At 40.1% G+C, this 26,315-nt stretch overlaps 1 protein-coding gene across 5 annotated transcripts in view; it reads left to right on the forward strand.

Annotated features, from left to right (window-relative positions):
- Window positions 1-26,315, forward strand: part of KIF2A (kinesin family member 2A) — an 87,274-nt gene that overhangs the window by 36,192 nt on the left and 24,767 nt on the right. For all 5 annotated transcript variants that reach the window (XM_032801171.2, XM_032801174.2, XM_032801173.2 and 2 more), the window contains exons 7-15: window positions 938-1,033; window positions 1,990-2,044; window positions 5,742-5,904; window positions 16,237-16,327; window positions 16,562-16,625; window positions 17,905-17,996; window positions 18,238-18,380; window positions 19,167-19,371; window positions 20,409-20,519. In XM_032801171.2, the coding sequence (XP_032657062.1) occupies window positions 938-1,033; window positions 1,990-2,044; window positions 5,742-5,904; window positions 16,237-16,327; window positions 16,562-16,625; window positions 17,905-17,996; window positions 18,238-18,380; window positions 19,167-19,371; window positions 20,409-20,519 (1,020 nt within the window). The remainder of the gene's footprint in view (window positions 1-937; window positions 1,034-1,989; window positions 2,045-5,741; window positions 5,905-16,236; window positions 16,328-16,561; window positions 16,626-17,904; window positions 17,997-18,237; window positions 18,381-19,166; window positions 19,372-20,408; window positions 20,520-26,315) is intronic.

The raw sequence follows: 26,315 nt of genomic DNA on the forward strand, positions 1-26,315 counted from the left end.
TCTCTACTTTTTCATCCATTTAAATGAATTCGAAAGATACTGTTTCTTTCTATGAGAACAAATAATACTTAGTATCCTGTTTAGTTTTAAAGTATTTCTTTTATGAGATTCTGCCTGCATTAAATCTTGAATTAAATCTTAAATTATTTTATTGATTCCAAAAAGCCTTTTTTGTGTCTAGCATTTCTAAACTTCTGTATATGGGAGTTACTCTGTTGATCTATGTGACTATGCAAATCTGGTGTTTGTTTTCAAATGTTTCTTTTTTAAAATGCAACAGTGTTGGAGTACTACTCTAATCAAAGCTTTTTCAGTTCTTGAACTCCAAGTGCTAAGTTTTCAGAATAGTACTAAGGCCAAGACATTTTTTGTGATGAACAGTGTAACTTTCTGAATCTTAGAAAGAAGCAGGCATGAAGGAAACACATTTTATGTAGATTTATATAGGATAATTTTTCAGTTTCTATAAGTGGGTGGTGATTTTGTAGATGACCTATTTCATAATTATTAATAATAATAATATTTTATTACTTTAGGCAGTATTATTTTAATGGAGAAGGTTTGGGGAAAGGGCAAGAGGTCCCTCCCACCGCCTTTCAACTTTTATTATATTGAATCATTATCAAGGATGTTTTGGGTTGCCTATAAATCAAAAGTTTATTTTAAAATTGAGCAGAATGCTTGTATTTTTTTTGGATTTGTTTTTGCCGTAGAAATCTAGCTTGTTTCTTGATGAGTAAGATAGTCACATGGTCAAAACTAATGATGTGTGGAAAAAATGTGGTTTAACTTTTGCAAAACATGCCTTTTGAAGAAAGTTAAGACTTCAGCAAACATCGTATACTTCTATTCTTGTTTCTGTAGCTTTTCTATAATTATATTTGGAAAGTATTTTCAAGTGTCATTAATGAAAACTTTAACTTTTTTTTCTCCATAGGATGTTGATGCTACAAACCCAAATTATGAAATTATGTGTATGATAAGAGATTTCAGAGGAAGTTTGGATTATAGACCATTGACAACAACTGATCCTGTAAGTTTACCTCAGGAATTGTTTTTAAAAGGGAAGGATTTTCTTCACAGCTTTTTTTTTTAATCCATTTATATCATTTTACTACACTTGAATTTTTTTTAACGATACTGATGTACTTGTGAAGCAGTGAGGCCCAGATTTTTCAAAGGTATTTAGGCATTGCAGTATTGAGCATTGCGGTGTCTAAGTCCCATTTTCAAAAGTGACTTAGGCTCCTGAGTCCCACTGACATTCAATGAGATTTAGGCTATTAAGTGCTTTAGTCACTTTTGAAAATGTCTTAGACATTGCAGTGTTGAGCGCTGCAGGGTCTAATACCTTTTACAAATCTGGGCCTGAGTGATTAAACACCTAAAAGTAATTTTTGTACTCTAGGATTATAATTCTATAACTTTTAACTTGTTTAATGCTATTTGCATTGAAAGGAATTACTAAATTTTATGTCACTAAAATGTGTGCTAGCACTACAGTATTAGAACTCTACCAATGTACGTTTATAGGACATAATCTTCAAAGGAGTCTAAGGTGTCTAACTCCCTTAGGTTCCTTTGAAAACCCAATTCTAAATGTGTAGATTTAGGCCTTATCTTGAAAGGTACTTAGACCATCTCCCATCTCAATGAGGCAGATCCTGAGCTGGTGTAAAATGTCATAGATGTATTGAAATCAGTGGTGCTGTGAGAATTTACACTAGCTGAGTATTTGCCCCAGTATGAGCAGGGTTACGCAACACCTTACAGGATGTGCTCTGCACCCTGCAGGATTTGGTCTTCAGCGCTCATAGCAGCGAATATAGTGTTGTGCCTATGGGTTGTTGGATACTGCACATTTCACTTTTTGAAAGTTCAGATTTACTACCTTCAGAATAACTGGTATGGTGATCAAACTTTTAAAACACTCTCCATTAAAATTAGTTCTTAATTCACTGAAAGATTTTTTTTTTTATTTTTTGGTAGATTGATGAACACAGGATATGTGTTTGTGTACGAAAAAGGCCGCTCAATAAAAAAGGTATGGCCATTTAATGTTTAGCTGGTATTAGTCTCACTAAGCAGCAGCTTCTGATGGTGTTTGATCGTATTTGTATTATGGAATCACTTAGAGGCACCAACCAAAATTAGGGCCCCATTGAACTAGGCACTGTGCATATATGTAGTAAGAGAGAATTCCTGCCTCAAAGAGTTTATTTTCTAAATAGACAAAATGGGCAAAAGGTGGTAGAAAAGTAATAATAGTATTATCATTTTGCAGATAGGAAACTGAGGCACTGAGAGATTAAGTGACTTGAACAAGGTCACATAGGAAGTCTTTGGTTGAGCTGGGAATTGTAGTATAATATCTTGAATCCTATTCCAGTGCCTTGACCACAAAGTCCTTTTTCTCTAATTCACTCAGATTTTCTTTTAAGTGATCAGTAATTAGTTAACTTATCATGTAACAACCTAATGAAAGTTCTTCCTCAGTATATTCATTTGTATAATAGAAAATATGTATATTTATAACCTAAAGTTAAAAATCAAAATGACTGGCCTTTAAACTATAATTATGTATGCATAGCACAGTCCTACTCAAATGTGTGGCGGGTTTAGTAATACATCCTTTCTGAAACAGAAATATCATAGTTAGCCAAGATGATGAAAACAGATTGATTGATTGAAATATTTCATAGGCTTTTTAGAGTAGAAAGTGGTATTATGTCAAGACATTAAATGAGGACAGTTGTGTACAGGATTTTAACAGCCAAGATAATGGTTCGTGGTGTGGTCAAAATGGTTCCCCACTAGTGCAGTGGAAGGCATGGGAATAATATTCCAACAAATCTCTTGTAGATTTCTATCTAGTACAAAGAATATTTGAGAACTGCCTGGCAGAGAGACCACACGAATAGTCCTGTGTTCGTATAGTTGCCAGTTTCTCCTTTACTGCCCACTACTGACTGGAGTTCAGTCATCACTGAAATAAATTAACTTACTTTTTGAAAAAAGTTTTTTCCCCTCTGTTAAAATTTTCAGGGATATCTTGGTTGGCTGAAGATTTCAGAGCATAATTTTCATACCCTCAAAATACCAAATGGTTGCAATAAGTCTTTTGGAATTGTGTCCCAGAATGACACATTACCTTCAACAAGTATCTTCAACAAGACAGGAAGTGACAGGAGAATTTTGGAGAAGGGGTGGGAGAGAAAGGTACATTGTTATTTATACACAGTGAGAGCTCTTCTCTCTTGCCTTTCTTCCATGTTTCTTCTTTCATTATTCCTTGATTGTTTTCAGATCAATAAAACAGTCACAAAATCAGGTTATTTAAAACTGTTCCCCACAGCCTGGTTGGTTAGAGACATTCAGCACATGAATCTGGTAGAAATTCAATTTTCATTTTAGTATTGTAGTTCATCTTTATTAAAATATGACATAGGAATCTAATACATTTGGGGAGAATGCTGTAGGTGATAACTAATTGGACAAAGCTAATTAGAGAGGAAACAGCAAATTGGCAGCCTGTTGTCATGAGTCATGACTTATGGGTCTTTTGTGGTGCAGAACTGGGTCTGGTTCTGTTCCAGTCATCTATATTGGTGGTTGACATTAGTGAAGAAAATGATTCTGTGCAGGATGCTAGGGAGATGAGCAGCTGATTGGAAATGGGATATAAGATTGAAGTTTTTCATCTGCAGAAGGAGCTAAAAAGATTCATTGTGGAAGAACCAGAGCGCCCCCCTCCCCCCCAAAAAGGTACACACACAATACATTTAATAACATTCTGAAAAACATGCACACGTTTTTTTTTTGTGGAAGTTTATAAGGAACAATATTTTCAACTGCCCCAGTTGTCTAACTGGAGAAGAAAAAAGACTTGGAGAAACTTGTGTATGGTAGCTTGAAAGGAGAGAAGGAAAATAGAGAGCTTATTGTATTAACAAAGGAATAACTTGTATATTCAAAAAAATAGTGTTTCCCTATTCAAGCTACATACGTGGAATATTTTTACTGTATTAGTCACCTAGTTTAAAATGAGACATGAAAGACTCAATTTCTACCAATCTTACACACACCGAATTCACTGAAGTCCGTGGGAGTTCCATGCACTGAGAGCTTGCAAGAACTGGGCTGGGCCCTAAAATAGCAAGGTTAAAAAGATTAAAAAATGTTCAGTTTTGTAAAATCTTGGTTTAAGAAAAAACTTACTCATGATTTACAAAGCTTGATGAGATCATCCTAGGACATAGGCCAAGACCCATTCACATTTCAGTGGTAAACTGTAATGTCCAGTAATTAACATAAAGCAAAAGAAATTTCAGAGGTTATCCCAGAGGGTTATCAGAAGTAGCATAGGCTGCCATGTCAGATGATTATGACAGACATTATTAAAGACTATTTAAGATTATCCCATATACACATTCTGACTACTTAGAAGTGAGGTACAGTTTTGGTGCAAAGTATGGACCTATTAAACTCTCCTTTCACCTATATTCTTCTATGTGTCAGTTCCACATTTACTGGAGAATAATGCACATTTACAATGTGCAGTACTGCACTTGAAAACTGAGTAATTTACTTGATAACTTGGATTTATACTTTAGTTACTTCCTAATACCTATATAATTAAAAGATGATGGCCAAGAATCAAAACGTAATTATTGAAGTGAAAACCTTCCATCTAATCGTGGAAAACTACATTGTATTCTTAAATTGTGTTCCTATAAGAGATTTTTTTTATACGAACAGAAGCGGGGCACATTAGTGGTCTTGACTGTATACAAAGGATCTTTATTTTTGTGCATCTTGTAGATGACTGGGTTCTCTGTGTGTTTTACTGATTCATACATCTCATGCAATTAACAAACTGTAGTGATGTGTAGTAATTATAGCCCATGAACTTAATAATGCATTTCTTTTGTTTGTCTGAGAAGATAGGTAACATCCTTCGAAATGTGCAGCCTTTTCTTCTAACAAAATAATTTAAAAAGAGTTTTCACTTCAGCAGAATAAAATTTTAAAGATCAGTTTTTATGCTTTGCTGACTAAAGGATCTGCTTGTGGAGTGATTGTGAATTAGATATATTGTGTATAAAATGGAATAAAAAGTTTCCATGGTTGAAAAATCTTCATATTATAAGAATATACCTATAAGGAGTTAAGCAAAGGACATGTATGAAAAATAAATGGTACCATTTGTAAAAATGTCCAGCTATGTAGGTAGTAATTCTATGTATGAATTTAAGATTGATAATCAAAATAGTGTTGGATTGTAGTTGTCCAGCTGAGGAGGGGATGTAATGTATTTATTTGTAAAAAAAGCAAAATATAAGGCAATAATCTTTGGATATGTCATAAATAAAACCTTAGAAGAACTAAAGCATTTTCTTTAGAACGTAATTACAGAACAAACAGGCAATTGTGAATTATGAAGCTATCATTCTTTCAAGTGATATTGGAAAGGTGCTCAGAAACTGCATTTTTAAAACTTTAGTAATTTGTATAATTACTAGGACTCCACAATGGAATTACTCACTTACAAATCATAATGTGCCTGATTTTTTTTAAAATGTAGGGATCAGAAGCCGAGATCCATGACATCACATTTACTTGGAGCAGTTTCATTACGTTGGACATTGTAAGAATGTAGATGACCAAATGGTGTAAAAGTTAATATGCATAGATAGTGTATATATAGATACATATTTATATATCAATCATTTATTTTATAGAAACTGTAATGAAAGAACTTGATGTAATTACAATTCCTAGTAAAGATGTTGTGATGGTACATGAACCAAAACAAAAGGTGGATTTAACAAGGTACCTAGAAAACCAAACTTTTCGTTTTGACTATGCCTTTGATGACACTGCTCCTAATGAAATGGTTTACAGGTATGTGTGTACACTTTTTGTGACTATTTTCTTATTTCTTTGCACTTTCTGTATTCTTGGGCTTATCCTTGACCCTAGGCACTTCTCCTCTTCCTCCTCCAATTGGTCTTCAAATCTGTTTGCCATTTCCATAGCTTTGCCCATGTATATTTTTCCTTTAACTCAGTGTATGCTGAATTCATCTGTCCCTTAAACTCCACTTGCTGAGAGTATTGTAATTCTCTGCCCTTCCTCAAATCCCACCTTTTGAGACCAGGATGTTACTTCCTCCTTTCTCATGCATGCAGTATGTGACCTCATGAACCCTTTTATCAGACCAGTCTGTTGGCCCTGTGATCACTTCAGGATCCAGTTAAAAATCACCCTTCATATTTTAAAAGCCCTTTATTGGTTCAAATTGGAGAATAGCTATGTCTTTGCATGTTTCTTTTTCTATTTCTTTCACCAATTCCTCCCTTCATCTAGTGCTAGCCTCTGTTCTGTCCCGGCACAGTGTCTGCCCTGTGGGAACCTTCTATCTGTAGTGCACGCTCTATTGAACATCTTGCACCCTATTTAATAATCTACATTTCTCCAGTCTCTGTACCTCTTTAATCTCACTCTTCCTTCGGTATTATTTCTTTCTTATCTTTGTAACTGTACTGTTTAACTCTGAAAAGAGTTTTAAGTTTGTATGAAAGTTTGTGTATTTAGATCCTCATGCATGGTTTCTTTCATAAAACTTAATAAAAACTGCTTGCATGTATATAATACATGTGCATGTGCACACCCATTCTTATATTGAAACAGTAAATCTCAGATCTCTTTTATGTTAATAGAGCTTTCTCTCTTCTCTTCATAAAACATAGTGGTTTTTTTTTCCCTTTTTTTTCTTATTTGGGAGGATAATCAAATTTAACTTTTCCATTAAAGAAATATTTGAAACAAGATATGTATTTTAGTGCATTACCACCATTTTTAGTTATGTCACAAAGAAAAGATGTTTTAGTGTGATGAGTTCCAGTTTAATTTAGGATTTTAAATCCTCTCATACTTTCATAATGAAAATTCTTAAATTTGGGAATCAGGAGTGTTCAGCTCTACTGCATAATCATCGATCTATCTTTTTTTTTTGATTACCTAGTGCTCTTGTTGTATTTTCTACATTCATAGCAGTCAGGCTAATGTCATCTTTTTAAATATATAAAAAAAAAGTTATATCACATCTTAGTTTTGAAGCTCTTGTTTCTTCTGGATTTTCAGGAAGGACTAATCTTTGTATTTCTGAAAGCCTAGGATTGCATTTAAGGAACATACTAAGAGTAAAGTTGGAGTATATTTGGGCTTGGTACCATTTTAGCTCTTGAACTGTCAATGACTTATTTTATTAAACATTTCTTAGATGTATTTATGTTTCTGCCTTGTATTAAAACAAATTCAGTCTATGCAACATACATTGTAAGTATATATTGTCAAACCAATTTATATAGAGAGTTATGTGTGCATATTCTCAGGCTAGACAGACCATATATTTTTGTAATAGATCATAAATATAAAAGATACAACTTCCAACCTGTGGTACATGTCCCCCATATAACTCCATGTGAGAAAACAGGTTGAAATAAACGCGTGAGAAGAAAAAAAGATGCTGCAAATACATTGTTAGATGTAAACAGTTGTGGGAAAAAAAATGGACTCTGTTGCAGTGTCTTCCTTCAGGCTCTTCTGTGCTTTGGAGGTTTTCATGATGTAATATTCTCTGTAACAAACTCTCTCAAGTAGCCAGGGGAGGGAAAATATTATCATCATCACTTAAAAGGAAAGTTTGTGACCCCATTTCTGCATAGTTGGTGTCCCCCAGCAAATTAAGTATACTCCAGGAATCTTCAAGCTTTTCCTATCTAATCTAGGGTTTTCTTTTTTGAAAGTACCGTCTCTGGCATTTGTGACCTCTTCAAAACGTCCAGAGAGTTAGTGCTTTCTTCTGACGAAAGAATGAAAGAAATTGGAATCATCTTCCATGTTTAGTTAATCATGGAGGTCTAATTCAGGAAGAGCATACATAAGCAGAAGAATTTCTATACTGAATAGACCAATGGTTCATCTGTTCCAGTATCCTGCTTCTGGCAGTGGCCAGTGCTACCTCCTTGGGAAGACTATAAAAGCCTCCTATAATACAATATTGCACAGTTGGCTAAATATATCATTAATATGAGGAATTTTCCTCCAAGGATGGTTGATTACCAATTTATGCTTAAGTAACAAGACGGAGAAATCTTGTTTCTTTGGTTTTGGCTAATATAACTGAATTATCTGGGCCATAGGTGCTGACTTCCCTTCTCCCCAGGTACTTGACCCTGGCCCACCACTTCCTGGCAATGCACTGCCCTCACCCCACCCCTGTTCCACTCTTCCCCAAAGTCCCCACCCTACCCTGCCTTTTCCCCAGCCCTGCCCCCTTCCTGCTCCGATTCCACCCCTTACCCCAAGTCCCTGCCCCTTCTCCGCTTCCTCCCCTGAGCGTGCCACGTCCCCATTCCTGCCCCCACCCCCAGAAAGTCCTAAGTGCCACCAAACAGCTGTTAAGCAGCAGGTGTGTGTGTGTGTGGGAAGTGCTGGGAGGGTGGGGGAGGAGCGGGGATGTGGCGTGCTGGGGGGGGCAGAGAAGGAGGCGAGGCGAGGAGAGGGGAGCTTGGCTGTAGGTAGGTGGAGTACCCGTTAATTTTTCCCTGTGGGGGCTCCAGTCCCAGAGCACCCACAGAATCGGTGTCTATGATTTGGGCTACTAGTTTTTTGGGAACAGGAATTCATTCAGGGAAGTTTTATGGACTTTGTTATGTAGGAGGTCAGACTAGATGGTCACAATGGTCCATTCTGGCTTTATAATATATGAATATACTGGCGTATGGACAAAGTTGTCCTACTCCCATCTTTTATCTAATCTATTTTTATTCTCCTTGTTGCCTCCCTTACAGTGGAATCTAAATGCTGAGTCACAGAACATTTTTCCTTGAATTAATCTAGGATTTGTTTATAAAGCTTCTAGTTAGAAACCATTCTTCTTCAAATGATTGCTCATCAGTTCCATGCAGGTCTGTGCATGCCACGTGCACAATCGTCGGATGGTTTTTCTCTAGCGGTACCCGTCGGGTCAGCTGTGGAGCCCCCCTGGAGTGGTGCCTTCATGGCCATGTATATAGGTTCCTGCTGACCTGTCGCCTCTTCAGTTCCTTCTTACTGCCAGTGATGGTCGTTGAAGTAGCTCCTCTCTTGCATTAGCAAGCGATTTCCTAGTGGACTCTCCTTTTTCACTCTGTAAATGGTTTGAAAGTCTTAGTGATAAAGTTATAGTTAGTGATAAATGTAGTAGTTAGTTGAATTTTAGTTGGGGGTTAACCTCCTCACTATTTTGTTCCCGTCCTGGAGACCGGGGCATGCCTTGGTCTTAAGGTTTCAAGCCATGGGGTTCCTGCCTGAAGCCCATGCCAAGGGGAGATCTACATGATTTCTGTCTAAAGTGATTCGGAGAGGAACACCAGTCCGAGAGGTGTAAGATCTGCAGGGATTTTAAGCCCAGAACTAAGAAGGAGCGGGACTTTCATTGAAGCTCCTTCTAATGGAGTCAGCTCTTCAACCCCAACCGTCCCAGGCAGCGTCTGGCTGGGCACTTGGGTGCGCAGTGCGCTGACATCAGTATGGGAAGTCTCTGCACCGAAGAAGGACTCATCCAAAGGGCTATGGCACTTCCATTCCCCGGCACAGATGACCAGCTCTAGTGCAAGGGACTGCTTGCAGCTGCTGGTGCCGCCCAAGAAAAAAAGAGCTAACCGGGCACTGCCCTAGCAAGTGGGTGCTAGTAGGGTGCATCCTGTGTCAGGACATCCAACCTCAGGCACTGTCGACTCCGGCCTCTCAGGGAGATCCGCTGAGTCTGGCCACAGAGGATTCCCTGGTGCAGGAACATTTGGAGGAGGACTTGGATGCTTCCTTCACACTGGATGCATTTGAGGTGGCCAGGGAGCTGATTACCATGACAGTGCAGTTCCCCTCTCCACCGGCAGGTAAGCCAGTGCAGGCTCTGGCAACATCATCAGCACCCACACAAATGCTAATTTGGCATGGGGCAAACCCACTAAGATGTGGCACCGATTGCCTTTGCCACAGCACCGATCCCCGGCACCGTCTTGATCTGCACCACCCTGGTCAGATTAGGACTTCTCCTCAGAGGTAGATTCCTATGCTTCCAGGCGGAGCCAGCACCGCTCTTGGCACTGCCCTAGGCAAGATCAAGGACAACCATGGCCTGTAAGTCTTGGCTTCTGCAGTGGCAGGGACTGCCACTATGGGCCTAACCATCAAATCCATGGTCTGGGTTTCAGGTCTCTGTCAGTGGTGTCAGAGGTGTGAATCCCTCCATCGGCCATGTCTGTAGCCTGGGAGCCTCCTTGGGGCAGGGATGTAAAAGCTCAGGCTGACAAGGATGTTGGCATGGGCACTGAAGCAGCTGGAGCAGCAGGTGCTACTGCCATCTTCTGCACCTCTCAAGAGGCGCAAGGGGATCCCTGCAAGAAGACCTTGTGCCCCCAAGGGAGTCGTCAGCCTCTTCCCCCCCCCGCCCCCCGATGAGGCGGTAGCAGGCACCTTCACCACTCTGCCTGCTTTGGACAACAGGGCCCATCAAGACCTGCTCAGGAGGGTGGCCCAGAACCTGAACTTGCAGGCAGAGGAGGTCTCTGAGGATATGGATTCCATGGTGGATATTCTGGCCCCTGAGGGGCCTGTGAGGGTGGCTCTGCCCCTCATCAAAACCATACAGAATACCACCAAGGTGCTTTGGCACATGCCCGCCTCTATCCCGCCAACAGCCAGAGCACAGAGCGCAAATACTTTGTGCCTTCCAAGGGGTATGAGCACCTCTTCACCCACCCTAACCCGGGACCTTGGTGGTGGAGGTGGTGAACCACAAAGAGCGCAGGGCAACTCAGGCCTACCCCCAAATCCAAGGATGTTAAGAAGCTGGACCTCTTCAGACAGAAAATCTACTCCACTGGGGGGTTCCAGTTTCGAATAGCAAATCGGCAAGTGGTTCTGAGCCACTATGCTTATAATTCCTGGAGCTCTTGGCTAAATTCCAGGAATTTCTCCCAACTGACTCCCACTCAGAGTTTGGAGTAGTTCTGGAGAAGGGAAAGGTGGTTGCCAGGACCTCTCTTCAGGCCGCTCTGGACTCAGCTGACTCAGCCACTCGCGCTATCGGTATGGCCATAGCTATGAGACGCAGCTCTTGCTACAGGTCCCAGGGCTCCCACATGAAGTCCAGAACACAATTCAGGACCTGCCCTTCGACTGCTCCGGCCTCTTTGTGGAACAGACTCACTCAAGGCTGCATAGCCTTAATGACTTTTGGGTGACCCTCAAGTCTTGGGGCTGCAGACATCAGCCCTTCAAAGAAAGGCATTTAAGCCCCAGGCCATCCAATGATTCTACTCTGCGCCTCCCAGACAGGCCTACAGTAGGAAGCAGGGCAGACGTAATTGGAGGCGCTCACCTCAGTTCTCCTCTGGCCATGGGCAGGGCATGACTAAGCAGCCCTCAGGCTTAAAGCCAAAATGTTGACGGTGCGCCCGAGGATAGAGTACCAGTTCAATACCTGAATCCTTCTCCTCCCTTCATGAAACATCTATCCCATTTTCTACTGTGCCTGGGCTCAAATAACAGACCGTTGGGTCCTGAGCTTGGTAGAATTGGGATATTCTCTCCAGTTCTGTTCCCTCCCACCCATCTTCCCTGTTCTTCTTCAGGATCCTTCTCCCTAGCAGCTTCTAGTGTAGGAGGTGCGAACGCTCCTACAGCTGGGGGCTGTAGAGGAGGTTCCTCTGGAGTTCGAGGCAGGGGATTCCGTTCCCCTTCTTAATCCTGAAGACCAAAGACAGGCTCAGACCCATTTTAGATCTGGGAAACCTCAACAAACTCATGAAGAAACTGAAATTCCGCATGGTCTCCCTGGCCTCCATCATGCCCTCTCTGGATCTGGGGGACTGGTACACCGCCCTCGACTTGAAGGATGCATACTTCCACGTCTTCATAATCCCTTCCCACACACTATTTCTGTGATTTGCAGTCAGCGGCACTCTTTATTGGTTCACGGTCCTCCCGTTTGGCCTATTGGCAGCACCTTGGGTGTTCACCAAGTGCATGGCTGTCATGGAAGCCTTTTTTCAAAAGTCAGGTGCAAGTCTTATTGTACCTAAGTGGTTGGCTCATCAAGGGCTGGACCTGAGCCCAGGTGGAGGAACATGTGAACCTGGTAGGTACGATGTTCCTCAATCTTGGTATCCTCCTCAGTGTGGCAAAGTCGACTCTTGTCTCCCACTCAAAGAATAGGATTCATCAGGGCCCTCCTGGACTCCATCCAGGCCAGAGCATTCCTGCCTGATTCTCTCATTTTTTAACCATGAGTGCCATCATACAGGGCCTCCACCAGTTCCCCACCACAACGCCCAGAAACTGCCTAAAATTATGTGGGCATGTGATGCAGCATGCAAAGCTGTTCTGCCCCCTCCAGGTGTGGCTGGCCGAAGTGTACAGACCAAACTGGGACCACCTGGACAGTCTGGTCTCACGCTCTCCTCGGGCTCTCGAGTTCTTCCCATAGGGGCTCGATCTACAGGCAGTCTCTGCGGGAGTACCTTTTTCAGAACTTCAGCCGTCACTGTCGTTAGTCATGGATGCATCGGTACTGGGGTGGGGAGTGCATCTGGGCAACCTCAGTTCCGTTTGGGACCATAGGCCTTGAGTTCTATCACTACACATTAATGTCATGGAGCTGTGGGCAGTGGGTCTAGCTTGCCAAACATTTCAGGCCCATCTTCAGGGCAAATGTGTATCGGTGCTGACAGACAATGCCACAGCAACGTTGTATATAAACAGGGTGGTGCTCATGCCTCTGCCCTGTGCCAGGAAGCCCTCAGGTTGTGGAACTTTTTGTAATGACCACTCGATGCACTTGGAGGCGTCTTATCTGCTGAGTGGACAAAACAAGGTAGCCAATCACCCCAGCAGATCTTTCCATGGCCACGAATGGTCTTTCTGACTGGACATTGTCAGCAATGTTTTTTCTGGAGGTGGGGATCCCCAGGTAGACCTGTTCGTGACACGAAGCAATAGGAAGTGGTTCAGTCGTAGACGCCATTCTTCTCTCGCAGACACGGTGCCTGCTGTAGGCATTGCTGCCGTTCCCTCTCGTCCGCAAGGTCTTCCTCAAGGTCCAGCAGCACAAGGCTTTGCTGATTCTCATAGCGCTGGCATGGCCCCTCCAACACTGGTTCTCCACGCTGTTGAATCTCTTGGTGGACACTGCCCATAATTCCAGACTTCATTATGCAGGACCTTGGCCGCCTTCAGCATCTCAATCTGGAGTCTTTCCACCTCACTGTGTGGAAAATCCAGGGTTAAACTGGTTAGCGCTCCAGTGCTCCGATTCAGTTAGGGAGTTTCTCCTTGGCAGTAGAAAGCCCACCAGTCGTGCCAGTTATCTAGCCAAGTGGAAAAGTTCTCTATTTAGTCCGGACAGAAATGCACCTGCCCACTGCAGGCTTCAATCTCCATTATACTGGACTACTTACTTTACTTAAAGCAGCAAGGCTGACAGACTCATCAATCAAGGTGCACCTGACTGCTATTTCGGCTTTCCACCTGGGTGCAGTGAGGTGGTCAGTATTCGCTAACCCTGTGATTGGTCACTTCCTTAAAGGGCTAGACAGACTGTACCCTCAGATGTGGCAACCAGTCCCTCCATAGGACCTTAACCTGGTTCTCTCAAGGCTCATGGGGGCTCCCTTTCGAACGTCTAGCAACTTGTTCTATGCTTTATCTCTCTTGGAAAGTGGCATTCCTCATGGCTATAACTTCAGGCAGAAGAGTGTCTGAGCTCAAAGCTTTAATGTCTGAGCCACCTTATACAGTGTTTTATAAGGACAAGGTGCAATTGTGGCTGCACCTGCCCATTTCCCCATAAGTAGGTGCACAGTTTCATGGAAATCAGGATATCTTTCTACCAATGTTCTTGCTGAAGCTGCATGCTAATGACAAGGAACGCAGGCTCCATTCCCAAGATGTTCGACGGGCTCTGGGTTTTTACACTGTTTAGGAAGTCAATGCAACTCTTCATTGCCATTGCTGAGAGAATGAAAGGGCTGCCGGTCTCATCCCAAGGAAACTCTTCTTGAATCACGGCCTGTATCAGGCCAAGCTACGACCAGGCAAAGATACCAGCCCCAGCATTGACAGCGCACTCCACGAGAGTGCAAGCTTCACCTGCAGCATTCCTGGCACAGGTCCCCATTCAGGACATCTGCAGGGTGGCGACATGATCGTCTGTTCATACCTTTATGTAGCACTATGTCATCGCACAGCAGGCTAGAGATGATGCCACGTTTGGTAGAGCAGTGTTTCAGTGAGCAGTTCAGTGAACTCCAGTCCCTCTTCCAGGGGAGTGCTTGGGAGTCACCTACTTGAAATTGACGGGGCAATCACCCAAAGAAAAAACGGTTATTTACCTTTCGTAATTGTTGCTGTCTTTCGTAACTGTTGTTCTTTGAGATGTGTTGCTCATGTCTGTTCCAAATAGGTGTGTGTGTGTCACATGCATGATCGTCGGAGGTCATCTGTGGAGCCCCTTGGAGAGGCACCTTCATGGTCATGTATATAGGTCCCTGCTGACCCAAAGCCTCTTCAGTTCCCTCTTGCCAGATACTCTGATAGAAGGGCGGCAGGTGGATCTTGGAATGGACAGGAGCAACACATCTAGAAGAACCATTTTTCCCCTCAAAGAAGCAAGATAATCTTTCATAGTTGATGCACAGAATGGGTGACAGCAATTACTCACTTTCTCCATCTTGGGGAGTCTTGAGCTGACATCAGAACATTTGCATTCTAGTTATATCCTTGTATGGTGCTTAAAGAGAGGGACCCAGGTTTTCAGAATGTGCACATTCAAAAACACACGCAGAATTACCATGAATAATGCAGTCCTGTGAACCATGTGCAGATCATGTGGTCATAACACCGTGAAAGCATCAGCTAAAAAACTGCTGTCTTAAGTTACTAGTAGTAGTAGTATATGGGGTAAGAAATTAGAGGTTTTCTAAATTTAGCAAGTATTCTTAAGCAGTATAACTTTTTTTTTTTTAGCTATAGATAATGTTTTTAGTGGTGGTTTTGTAAGATTCTGAAATTGAGGGTGGGAGGAGAGAATATCTATAGATGGCTATTTCCAGGATTTGGCATTACTGCTCAATACAGCTATGAGCTAAAAAGTTTACTTTTAAACTCTGTTTAACTGTTCCGGTGCTTATTACACACTGTATATTTATTAGGATCTTTTCCATTTAGCTTATCCTGTGCCCAAATCTACTCAGTTATAAGGGCTTATTATTCTTTTATTAATTTAGGGCTCCATTTTATGGTAAATTAGGTTGACAATAATTGGAGTTCTGAAAACAGTCTTTTCAAAGGGGATCACTATCCTATGACAAAGAATTTATGCCCCCTAAATATAGCAAATTATGTATTTTTCAAGAGTACTTCCTCACTGATCCTTAATAATCTAAACTTAAAATGCTTATGCTCTTTCCTTCTGTGAGTTGTCTTTTACCCATGGCAAGTAAAAAAACAACTGAAACAGGAAAATTTCATTGGCCTTCCCTTAAACTTAGGAAACCTGTGTACTTAAGTATTTGCCTGGACAAACACTTTTGTGTATCTCTAATAGTCATTTAATATACAGTCCACCCCCCCCCCAGTGCAAATTAATGCTATTCTAAACACAATTTTCATCTAAAGTGACTCCTATATTTTTTCTACTGATGGGAGTATTGCTGTGTCATGTCTGATTTGTTTGTTATAGAAGAGATAGGATATTGTGTGACTGTTGTTTTATTTTGCCATGTCTCTTGGCTATGGAAGTATTTATTAGAGAATTCAACTGCAAAGAAGTTGTTAGGGTTTTGGAGAGCTTGCAAAATCTCCCATTTGGAGCTCCTGCGTAAGTATTGGTTACTAGGCAGAAAACATGATGCGACTGTTACAAATCCCAGTCAAATGTATCAGAAATTACTCTATTAATGCAAATCCAGTGTCAGTATACATAAGATTGTTTTAATCCTTTGATTCAGACAGTCTTTCCTAGCTTAACTTTCTAACAGTAACTTGTTGAACAAATACTAAGGAAAATGTTTAGGAAGAAAAATGTTGAGTTCTTATTACAGGTGTGTGTGTGGAATGTTGGATTTACGTTTAACTTTGCTACACTTCAATGAAAAACGTCTAATGCTTCTGCTTTTTTGATTTAAGGTTTACAGCTCGACCACTAGTGGAGACCATATTTGAAAGGGGAATGGCTACATGTTTTGCATATGGGCAAACAGGCAGTGGAAAAACCCATGTAAGCAATTCTTGTAAACTCAATAACACAGTGTATCCACAGTACAATTTTCTTTGTCAACACTTTCACTTAATTGGTTAACTTATTAAATAATCAGACTTGTAGAAGAATTCTGTGATGCTCAAAAGCTTGTCCCTCTCACCAACAGAAGTTGGTCCAATAAAAATATATTACCTCACTCAACTTGGCTCTCTGATAATAAATAATAAATATGTTCTGCCATTTTTATTTTAGACTATGGGTGGTGACTTTTCAGGAAAGAACCAAGATTGTTCTAAAGGAATTTATGCACTTGCAGGTAAGTAATCAGGTGCTTGCATGTATTTTCTTGCCAGTTGCTGGAGATAAACAGAAAGTAAAAAAATCTAGTTTACCCATTTTAATTTAAGAGCCTGCATATTTTGCATTATTATAGAAGGGAGTCATCAATAGCTTTTAAGTTTGTAAACTTTATTTACTTCAATATATGTATCAGTGTATTTAAGAAAGTTTGAGGAGTATAAATGGCTGAGGAATTGAGCTTCCCATTTGTGGGGGCTTCTGTAACTCTCCAAAATATTTTGCTAGTTTTAACTCCAAAAGGAATTCTTAAGACAAATATACCAACTCCTGAAAAGAATGTCTAGGAGTGTGTGGCCATCCTGCTCTGTCAATCTCCAAGGGAGTCCATGCTTCCTAGCTGTCATGCACTTAAAACTGTAGTCTGTATAAAAGGGAGCAATTAGCGGTCTCTAGAGCTTCGGCCTTCTGGGATGAACAGTATTTTGTCGTCGGGCCTCAAGCAGGGTGATGCACCGAAATAGTACAAGGGACTGTGGCCCTCAGGCCAGGCAGAACAGTGAATGATCTAGGGGCCCAGGCCCTCAGGCAGGTCAGATCAATAAAGGGTTTAGGGCCCTAGCTCTGGCAGATGGTAGACTAACACAGGCCCTCCTGGCCTAAGGTGGGGAGGCTGCCACCCCAGGAGTGGAGTAGTAGGGGGACCTGGGCCCACCATACTCTACCGGGTCCCAGCCCTGAGCCCTAACAGTGGTGGACTGTTCTGCTATGAGGTCGGCAGGAATCCGGCCACAACACGCTGACCTGGGTTCAGGCAGCAAAGCAGCTGGACTATTGTTGGCTGTTCCTGGGCTACTTCCTATAAATCCTGGGATCATCCTCCAGCTATCCAGGGTACACCACCAGGGGCAATCCCGGTAGCTCTACTGAGTCCTCGGGACAGTGGTGGTTTTTTGCACGCTCTTGCTCCAGCAGCAGGTTGGAAGTATAAGTCTTCGTCAGCGGCTCCAGCTCAACTGAGCTGCAGGGCCCGGCTTTTGTACTTCCTGTCCTGCCCCTCTGCTTCTGGTGGAGTGGGCATGGCCTTCCAGGTTCTGCCAGCCAGGGGGCATATGGCCATTCCTCCCTGTCAATTTCCAAGGGAGGCAATCCCTCCTCATTACAGAATGGAATACCTGATTATAGTTGCAACATGTATACGAGAGAGACGTGAATAAGACAGAATTGTATATTTAAAGATTCTTGACTAGATGAAAGTGCATAACTAGATTTCTGTATATTTGAAAATTTATTCACAGCTCGAGATGTCTTTTTAATGCTAAAGAAGCCAAACTGTAAGAAGTTAGAACTTCAAGTATATGCAACGTTTTTTGAGATTTACAGTGGGAAGGTAAGTACAAGTTCTTGATTTGGGAAAAATATCTTCAGAGAACACATAAGGGTTCTGAACAGAACACAGAAGGATTTCTCATTTTATTTTCGTATGGCTATTTAAAGCATTTTTCTAATCACTTGTTTGGCTGAATTATTCTGAATTTTTTATTATTATTATTATTTTTATTTTTATTTATTTATTTATTTAGAATTAAGTGTGTCCTAAAGACCCCTTATTGTGCCTAATTTTTTTAAAGGTTTTTGACTTGTTGAACAGGAAGACCAAATTAAGGGTGCTGGAGGATGGTAAACAGCAGGTCCAAGTGGTGGGATTACAGGAACGGGAGGTTAAATGTGTTGAAGATGTACTCAAGCTTATTGAAATAGGCAACAGCTGCAGGTATCTACTATGTTTTTAATTAGTTTTTCAGTGTAAATTACAATGAATCAGAACACTTTTGCCATAATAAGAGTGTATGTTTGTCCTTTCAAAGTCTTAGCTTTCTACACTGTACAATACAGCTTTTCTTGAGCTGATTAACTACAGTTGTGTTGTTGCCTTCCTTTTGGATAAAGGTGGTTTGGTTATCTACATCTGTCAAGAGGAGTTGAGATAAATTTTCTGTGTGCTGTGAACTGTATGTATTTGTGTAACCAGCTTATTGTCTTAATGTCACATAGTTAATACTCTGGAATACTGCTAGATTTTTAGGTTTTAAAAGACAGCATACATTTATGTTTTATGACAGAGATTCTTAACCGTAAATTTTTTTTTTTTTTTTTTTAAATCCAGCCTTACTGTGTTTAAAAATAGTCTTTTGCCATGGTTATTGCTCTCAGTAGATTAAAATGTTCTTTCTAGGATCCAGTTTTAAAATGCTCTGAGTCTGACTATACATTGTGGGGGTGGGGAAAATGCTAAGAAACTGCTCTTTCTCTTTCATGCTTGCTCGCTCGCTCTCCCCTTTTTCCTGGTAGATGAGATGGAGCAATATATGTAATTTTACTGTTTTTGTAAAGTTGTATTTTGGTAGTGTCCACAACATACTAGGCACTATCAACACTCCACTTCCTTGCCCTGAAGAGCTAACTTATAGGATGTTTCAGTGTGTGTGGTCCTTCATGTGCACTAAATAGTATTCTCTCCTCCCACTCCTTTTTTTTTTTTTTTTTTTTTTTTTTAAAGAACATCTGGTCAGACATCTGCAAATGCACATTCATCTCGGAGCCATGCAGTGTTTCAGATTATTCTCCGAAGGAAAGGAAAACTGCATGGTAAATTTTCTCTGATTGATTTGGCTGGAAATGAAAGAGGAGCAGATACTTCCAGTGCAGATAGGCAAACACGACTGGAAGGTGCTGAAATTAACAAGAGCCTTTTAGCACTCAAGGTAAATAAAATTCACCCAATTCTATTTGAGCAGATGGAAGTCTTCTCATTTATTATTCTTCATATAACCAAAAAAAAGTCTCTAAGATGAATGTTTGTGTACGTAGGTCTTTTCCACTAATTTGATAAATTGATTGTTACGGCATTTAAAATGTTTCCTCTAAATGCTTAAGCGGACACTTATACTATATTTCTACTTGTCAATTACTGTGTAACAAGAATGATATAGAACATAAAATTACTTGGTAATATGGTATAAAGGTTTTCTTAGCATAAGCATGGGATGGCAATATTATTAACAAGTGACATTTGGGGGCTAGATCCACAAATGGATTTTGTGCCTAAGTCCAACATTTAGGGGCCACTGAGATCCTCAAAACCCTTGCTCAGCTGCCACCTAACCTTGCATGCACTGAATTCCCTAGAACTCCAGATGCACAATTCTAACATGTTTCCTCGCTAGACCACACTTCCTCCACAAAGTATGGTTATGTGCTTGTCTTTCAATGTGTAAGTACAGTGCTGTGATTGTGAACTTGGAGACTAAAAGTTTGGCTGCCCTTGACCTGGAGATGTAATTTCCAGCTAAGGTTGAAATGTATATGCTAGATTTGATCAAGCAGGCATGCTAAAAATAATCACATAGCTGCAGCAGCCTCGGAGGCAGAATGAGCTACCCATCTTAGTACCTAGGGTAGCAGGTGGGCTTATACTCAGGGCGGCTAGCCTGTCATACTGCTTGTGTCGCCACTGCTATAATGCTATTTTTAATGTGTTAGCTTGATCAGAGGTAGTATGCATGTGTCTGCCTACGATGAAAATTACACTCTCAGCTTGAGTGTAGACATACCATTAGTATTAATTCTGAACTTCCATCATTACATTCATTGAAGGTGGATCCCTAACATTAACTTAATATTAATTTAAAGTACAGCAACATATCATCCAGTGCTTATATTTTCTGTATGTGGATTGCATTTATATTGTAATATTTTTGCTTTGGTTATGAGGAGAACATAAACTTGTTTGTTCTTGTAGGAGTGCATTAGAGCCTTAGGCCGAAATAAACCTCATACTCCATTCAGAGCAAGCAAACTTACTCAGGTGCTAAGAGATTCATTCATAGGAGAAAATTCCCGTACCTGTATGGTAAGTTTTTGTTAGATTGTAAGTGATATATTTATAAAGAGAACAGGAACTGTCTATTAATGATCTTATGGTTAGTCTTGGTAACTTGCTACTGAGAGAGTAAATTTAAAGTTTTTTATTAAAATTATTGTTTAAAATTAAATATACACAAGTTAAGAGGGAAGGTACTGTAATCTGAAGTCCATCTTGAGTTATGAGGGATTACAGGTATCAGTTACAAGGATCACAGGATACATACATATCCCATAACCAGCGTAGACCCAGATTAGGATGTGGGTTTTGTTTTTTTTAAAGCGTCAGTGGATAAGTGGGCTAGGGTACGCCACCCATGGAATGTATATTAAACTTGATTGTATCCATCATACGGCATGACACCTAGAGATTATCTTTCAACAGGAAAATCTTTCCCCTTTTCCTTCTCCCCAGCCAGATATCTTCATTGTGTGTGTGTTTGGCAGTAGTATCAGAATCTTGGAAAAGATGGGGGGGAATGCATGAGAGTGTCTGACCTGACAAAAAGATAAATTCAGAGCTGGTATCAAGTACTCAGACTGTAGGATAATCTGCTTGGAGGTGAAAGGGATTAGAGAAGTTAGTATAGGCGAATTAAAGAAGGGGATAGAGACAGAGATACAACAATGTGCAATTTCATTACTCAGCATACATTCTGAAAAGCAGGACTTGTTATGTCAAATTGTCAGAGGGAACTGATTAGGAGAACCAAAGGTTCTCTTTAACTTTAAAGTGCAGTTCTACCGTGAAATCGATTTAGTAAAAATGACATTTTGTGTTCCATAACTGTTCTCTCTCAATAACTTCTGGATCAAACGTTGAAGTTATAAATGGAAATGTGGTACTCTTTCTCCCCTTCCCCCCCAACCTCCTCCAAACAGCCAACTCAACTAATTTCACCCAGAATCATAAAAGCTGAGCTGTGTTCTTTCTGGCTTGTGCATGAGCACTAGTAATAAATATTCTGCAAGTTAGTCTTCCATTACTTGTGCCTGTTTTCCATGAGCAGAAATTGACCCTACAGTTAGTTTCTTTGACATGTTTTATTACTAGTGTAAAGCCAGAAGAGACCAAACCCATTTTTTGCCATAGCTGTATTAGATCTGCTGTGGTAACAGTGGTGAAACTTGTTTAAGTCAAAAATAGCAATCAGATAGGAATATGAATGCAGGAATTAGGGTTATTGAATCAGAGTGCAGTTCTGATTAAAATCATACCACTCTTTGAGTACTACATAGATATCTGTGCATTATTTTCCTGATTTCCCAGGTTGAATTTGCTTAATTTTATAATTTTGTGACATCTGTGAGAAGAATTTATTATTGTTTTTGTTATTGCATTGAGAATTGCGTTGAGAATGCTGGAATGGTTCTTATGATCTTTGATCAGTTGTTTGTGATTTAATTATGGGTGAAACATTTTTTTAATTTCAGAAATATGTTCACTGTAAAATGAGCCTCTGAATGTGGGGGTGTGGAAATTTGCATTATATTTTTTTTGTTTGTTTTCCAACCACATAATTACAGTATTCCCATAATTAGGAATGTGAAGACCCTCTTATTATAAGCCACATATTTTTCAGGCACTTAACTTTTTATTTTGAGTTGTCTCATGCTTATTGTCAGCCTAAAGACAAGATGTTGGGTTTGGGGATATTTTTTGTGTATGTAAGTTTAAACAAATATTTTTGGCTGTGGGTTTTTTTAAGACAGTGGAAAAAATGTTGTGTAGCAGTTATTTCTTGTATGCTGTTTTTGCATTTAGTTTTTTTTTAAAGATTTATTTTTAAAATTCTGTATGATTGATTGTGGAAACATTTGTAGAAACAAGGTTTATAAGCAACTGGAAAATTACTCATTTTTAACAAAGCAGAGAAATAGGAAAATTCCAAATATGTACAAATTTGTACCACTTGTGAAGTAACATTATCAAATATAGTTTAAGATAGTTAGTTAGGACAGACCAGTCAGCTGTTCAGCACCTCTACAAACCCTAGGCAGCCTTTCCCCTCGAAATAGTCTTTCTGTTTCTTCTGACCATTCTTACTCCCCAACCATTGATGTTATGAATTAGACAGGGGTTCTCAAATTTCATTGCACCGTGACCCCCTTTTGCAAACAAAAATTACTACACGACTCCAGGAGTGGGGACTGAATCCCAAGCCCACCAGAGCCCCACTGCCCTGTGGGGGGGTGGGTGGGGGGGTGGCAATTCCAAAGTTGGGTGTGGCCTAAACTGAAGCCCAAGGGCTTCTGCCCCATTGGGGGTCCTGTAATCTGAGTCTCCCAACCAGGGCTGAAGACCTCGGACTTTTGGCTTAGATCCTGGATGGTGGGGCTCAAGCTTAGCCCCGGGCCCCAGCAAGTCTAATGCCAGCTCTGGTAGCCCCATTAAAACTGGGTTGTGACCCACTTTGGGGTCTCGACCCACAGTTTGAGAATCGCTGAATTAGATCATGTCATTGGTGACACACTCAGTTCAGATTTCACATGCTCTAGTCTAGGACATCAACTTAATGTACTGGGCTCTACTGAAAGTGCAAAACTGAAACTGATGCAGAGAGTATAGCAAACGGCTTGCCAGTCTTGAGAAACTACATCTGATGCTGTCTTTCTTCTGACCTCTATATTTTAAAATGGCACTGTAAAGGTCTGCAGGTTTGTTGCATCCTTTTTGATAAGACTGTCTACACTGCTGTTTTCAGAATTTACACTTTCAGGCACAGTGTGTTCTATGTAAAGGGTATAAAATCCTAGTGTGTGAAAAATGTGAGTATGCAGTGTAATGACTACATTTATTTGACTAGAATACCATGATCATGTGTGTCCTTAATAAATTTAAAAAAAAAAAAAAAAAAAAAGAGAAGGAACTTCTAAAAACTGCTAGAGGAACTTTATAATTATTTTACACACAGATATCAAGAACTTGTAAGTTATGGTTCTCATAATAACTACAACTCTGATTAAAACTTTAGTATATGTGTAAAGTTAACACCTTATGCAGTATATAAGCTAGAACACATGGGTTGTCAGCTAATCCAAACACACCTTTGATTTGCTGAGGCATAAGATTTCAAGTATTTTTAGCCTTAGAATGTGGATTTTTTTTAACAAAAAGTAAATACTTTTAAAGAAAATAGTCTCATTTTATTGATCATGTAAAATACTTTATCAAAATTTCATTTTTTTCCCCCAATTATCCTCTCTTTTGTCAATGAGAGAATATTTTCTTGTAAGGAGATTTGTTTACAAGAGAAATAAATCTGTCTCAAATGTTCTAATTTGCCATTAGAGTTCAAAACATTTTGCAAATGTGGGTTGTATATATTATCCATAAACTTCTATCTTAAGGAACATCTTATATGCATGTGAATACATGACTATCAGGTTCTTGAAATGTGCTAGTGTGTACCCACTAGTTCATTTTTCTCTTGCACAAATCAGCCTTGGAGGGCTGCTCTTTGAGCCTAAAAAGCTCTTTATGAGTAATTCATGGATTGTTTTATCCAAATTGTCCTTTTATAGTTTATTAGGTTTTCTATTATAATTTTTAGTATTAAGCCTTAGTGGGCCTAGTGTTTAAAATGTTCTCTACTGTATGTAGGAAATCAGAATGTGATCCAGAAGCTTCAAGAATTGAAAAAGAGATGTTCAGTGTGGACAATTATAAGTGGGACCTGTTTCACTATAAAGAAAGCCACAGATGTAAGATCTGCTTAAAGATATTGTTTTGAGCTATCAGAGCTCAGAAGCAGAAGTTGCAAATCTTACCTTGTGACCCTCTGAGAAGCAGAACTCTGGTTTGCTGGCACAGTACTCTTTCTAGTTTTCTTGCAGTACCTTGAGTATTTGGAAGTTGGAAACATCCAACAAAATCTTCAGCTTCAAAGGAGCATCAGCATAGCTCCAGACTTTTAGTAAGGGCATCCTCTTTGAGTTTGTAAATACTGTATTATTGCTAATCTAAGTGGTATATTAAGGGATGTGTGTGTATAAATATAAGTATATATTATTATGATTGTTATTATTAATCATATATAAGAGAGCACTGGAATGTAAAGCCATTTTCTCTGGCTTTTGACTGCTCTAGAAGTTGTACTGGTTATACCAAACTGACTGGTCCTCTGAAGTAACAAAGGCAGACTAAATCACAATGAGCTATGCCTATGGGACTGTCTGGATTAGGATTTAAAAATGCAATGTTAGCATGTTTTAACTCACGTGTTCTAACATGTTTGAAAATCTAGTGTATATAAGGCTCATTGCCTTTAACGTATATTAATTGCTGTTCACATTAAAGCCATCACTGTAATTTAACTTGTTAATATGTGTTAAAGTAGCATGGCTTCACTGTGATAGATTTTTAAAATGTGTGTAGAGTATTAGCACAAAGCCATGGTTGCAGAACAGTATTTCCACTAATACTGGGTAACTTACTGATTACAAATGTTAAGGGCTAAATATCTGAAGTTCCTGAAATAAGATGTATTAGGTAATGATTCAAAAACCAGCGATACCCCTGGCTCTTACAGCTAATTCGATAAAAACATTAGAGAAAAACTCTACTACAAAAATTTCACATTGCACTATATTTTTAAATAAAGCCAGAATGGAGATTTATCTACCTCTTCTTCTTAAAAAATTCTTAAAGCAATGTTATGGGTGATACTTAAATGTATCAGAAACCAGTAAATTGAAAAGTTTTATGGTTCTAATTATGCCACATTGCAAAAATATTACATTAAGGCAAATTAACCACAAGAAGTACAAAAAAGGTTAGGTTTATGCAATGATGCGAAGTTAGTTGCTGTGGGAATATCTGAATTCACTGACTTCTGTGTTTTAAGTCTTAGTGTTGCATTAACATAGTTGTTTGCCCTTTATCTCCTGTATTTATAAAAGCAAGGAAGCGGAGCATTAATTGTTAATGTGCAGTCAAACAAATTTGACTGTAAATTCAAATTCATAGAGGGGCATTAATTTGAATGTGCAGTCCGCACATTCTATTCATACACTGCATGTGCTGAGCTGCTGTAATGCTTCAGTGTAGGCACTTACTACTGTGACGGGAGGGGTTCTCCTGTTGCTTTTGGTAATCCACATATCTGAGAGGTGCTAGCTAGGTTGAGAGGTGATAGCTAGGTTGACAGGAGAATTCTTCTGTTGACCTAGCGCTGTCTACACCAGGGATTAGGTTGATTTAACTGCATCTCTTGGGTTGTGGATTTTTTACACCCCTGAGAGATGTAACTATGCCCATGTAACTTTTCAGTGTAGATCAGGCCTTACTCACCAGTGAGAGAAACCACTCCAGTGTAGGGATCTCAACATTATCCTTAAAAACCAGATGGAGCCCCCCCACCCCTTTGAGCCTCTTTCTGAATGATGTACTCAAGATGGCCATTTTAGTCACCATTACCTCAGTTGAAACTGAACTCCAAGCTCTCAGTTAACCCTCCTTACACATCCATTCACAGAGATATGATGGTATAAAAACTTCATCCCAAGTTGATTCCCAAAGTTGTCAGTCTTTCATTTGACCTAATTTATCTATTCCTCTCTCCCCCTGAAAGTATGGAGTCTTGGAGGGAGCAGGGAATTCCATACCTTGGGAGGGCCTTATAATATACTGACTTGACAAGACAAACCCTGAGGCATTTCATATCCAGGGAGGCACATGCACAGTGTGGATGGGGCCCAACACACACTGCTCTTCAAAATATTTGGATCTTGCTGCGCTCGTGGAGCATGTGAGCACCTAGAGTTGGATCTGCATGGGCAACAA

Source organism: Chelonoidis abingdonii, chromosome 6, assembly GCF_003597395.2.
Source record: "Chelonoidis abingdonii isolate Lonesome George chromosome 6, CheloAbing_2.0, whole genome shotgun sequence".
Taxonomy (NCBI): Eukaryota; Metazoa; Chordata; order Testudines; family Testudinidae; genus Chelonoidis; species Chelonoidis abingdonii.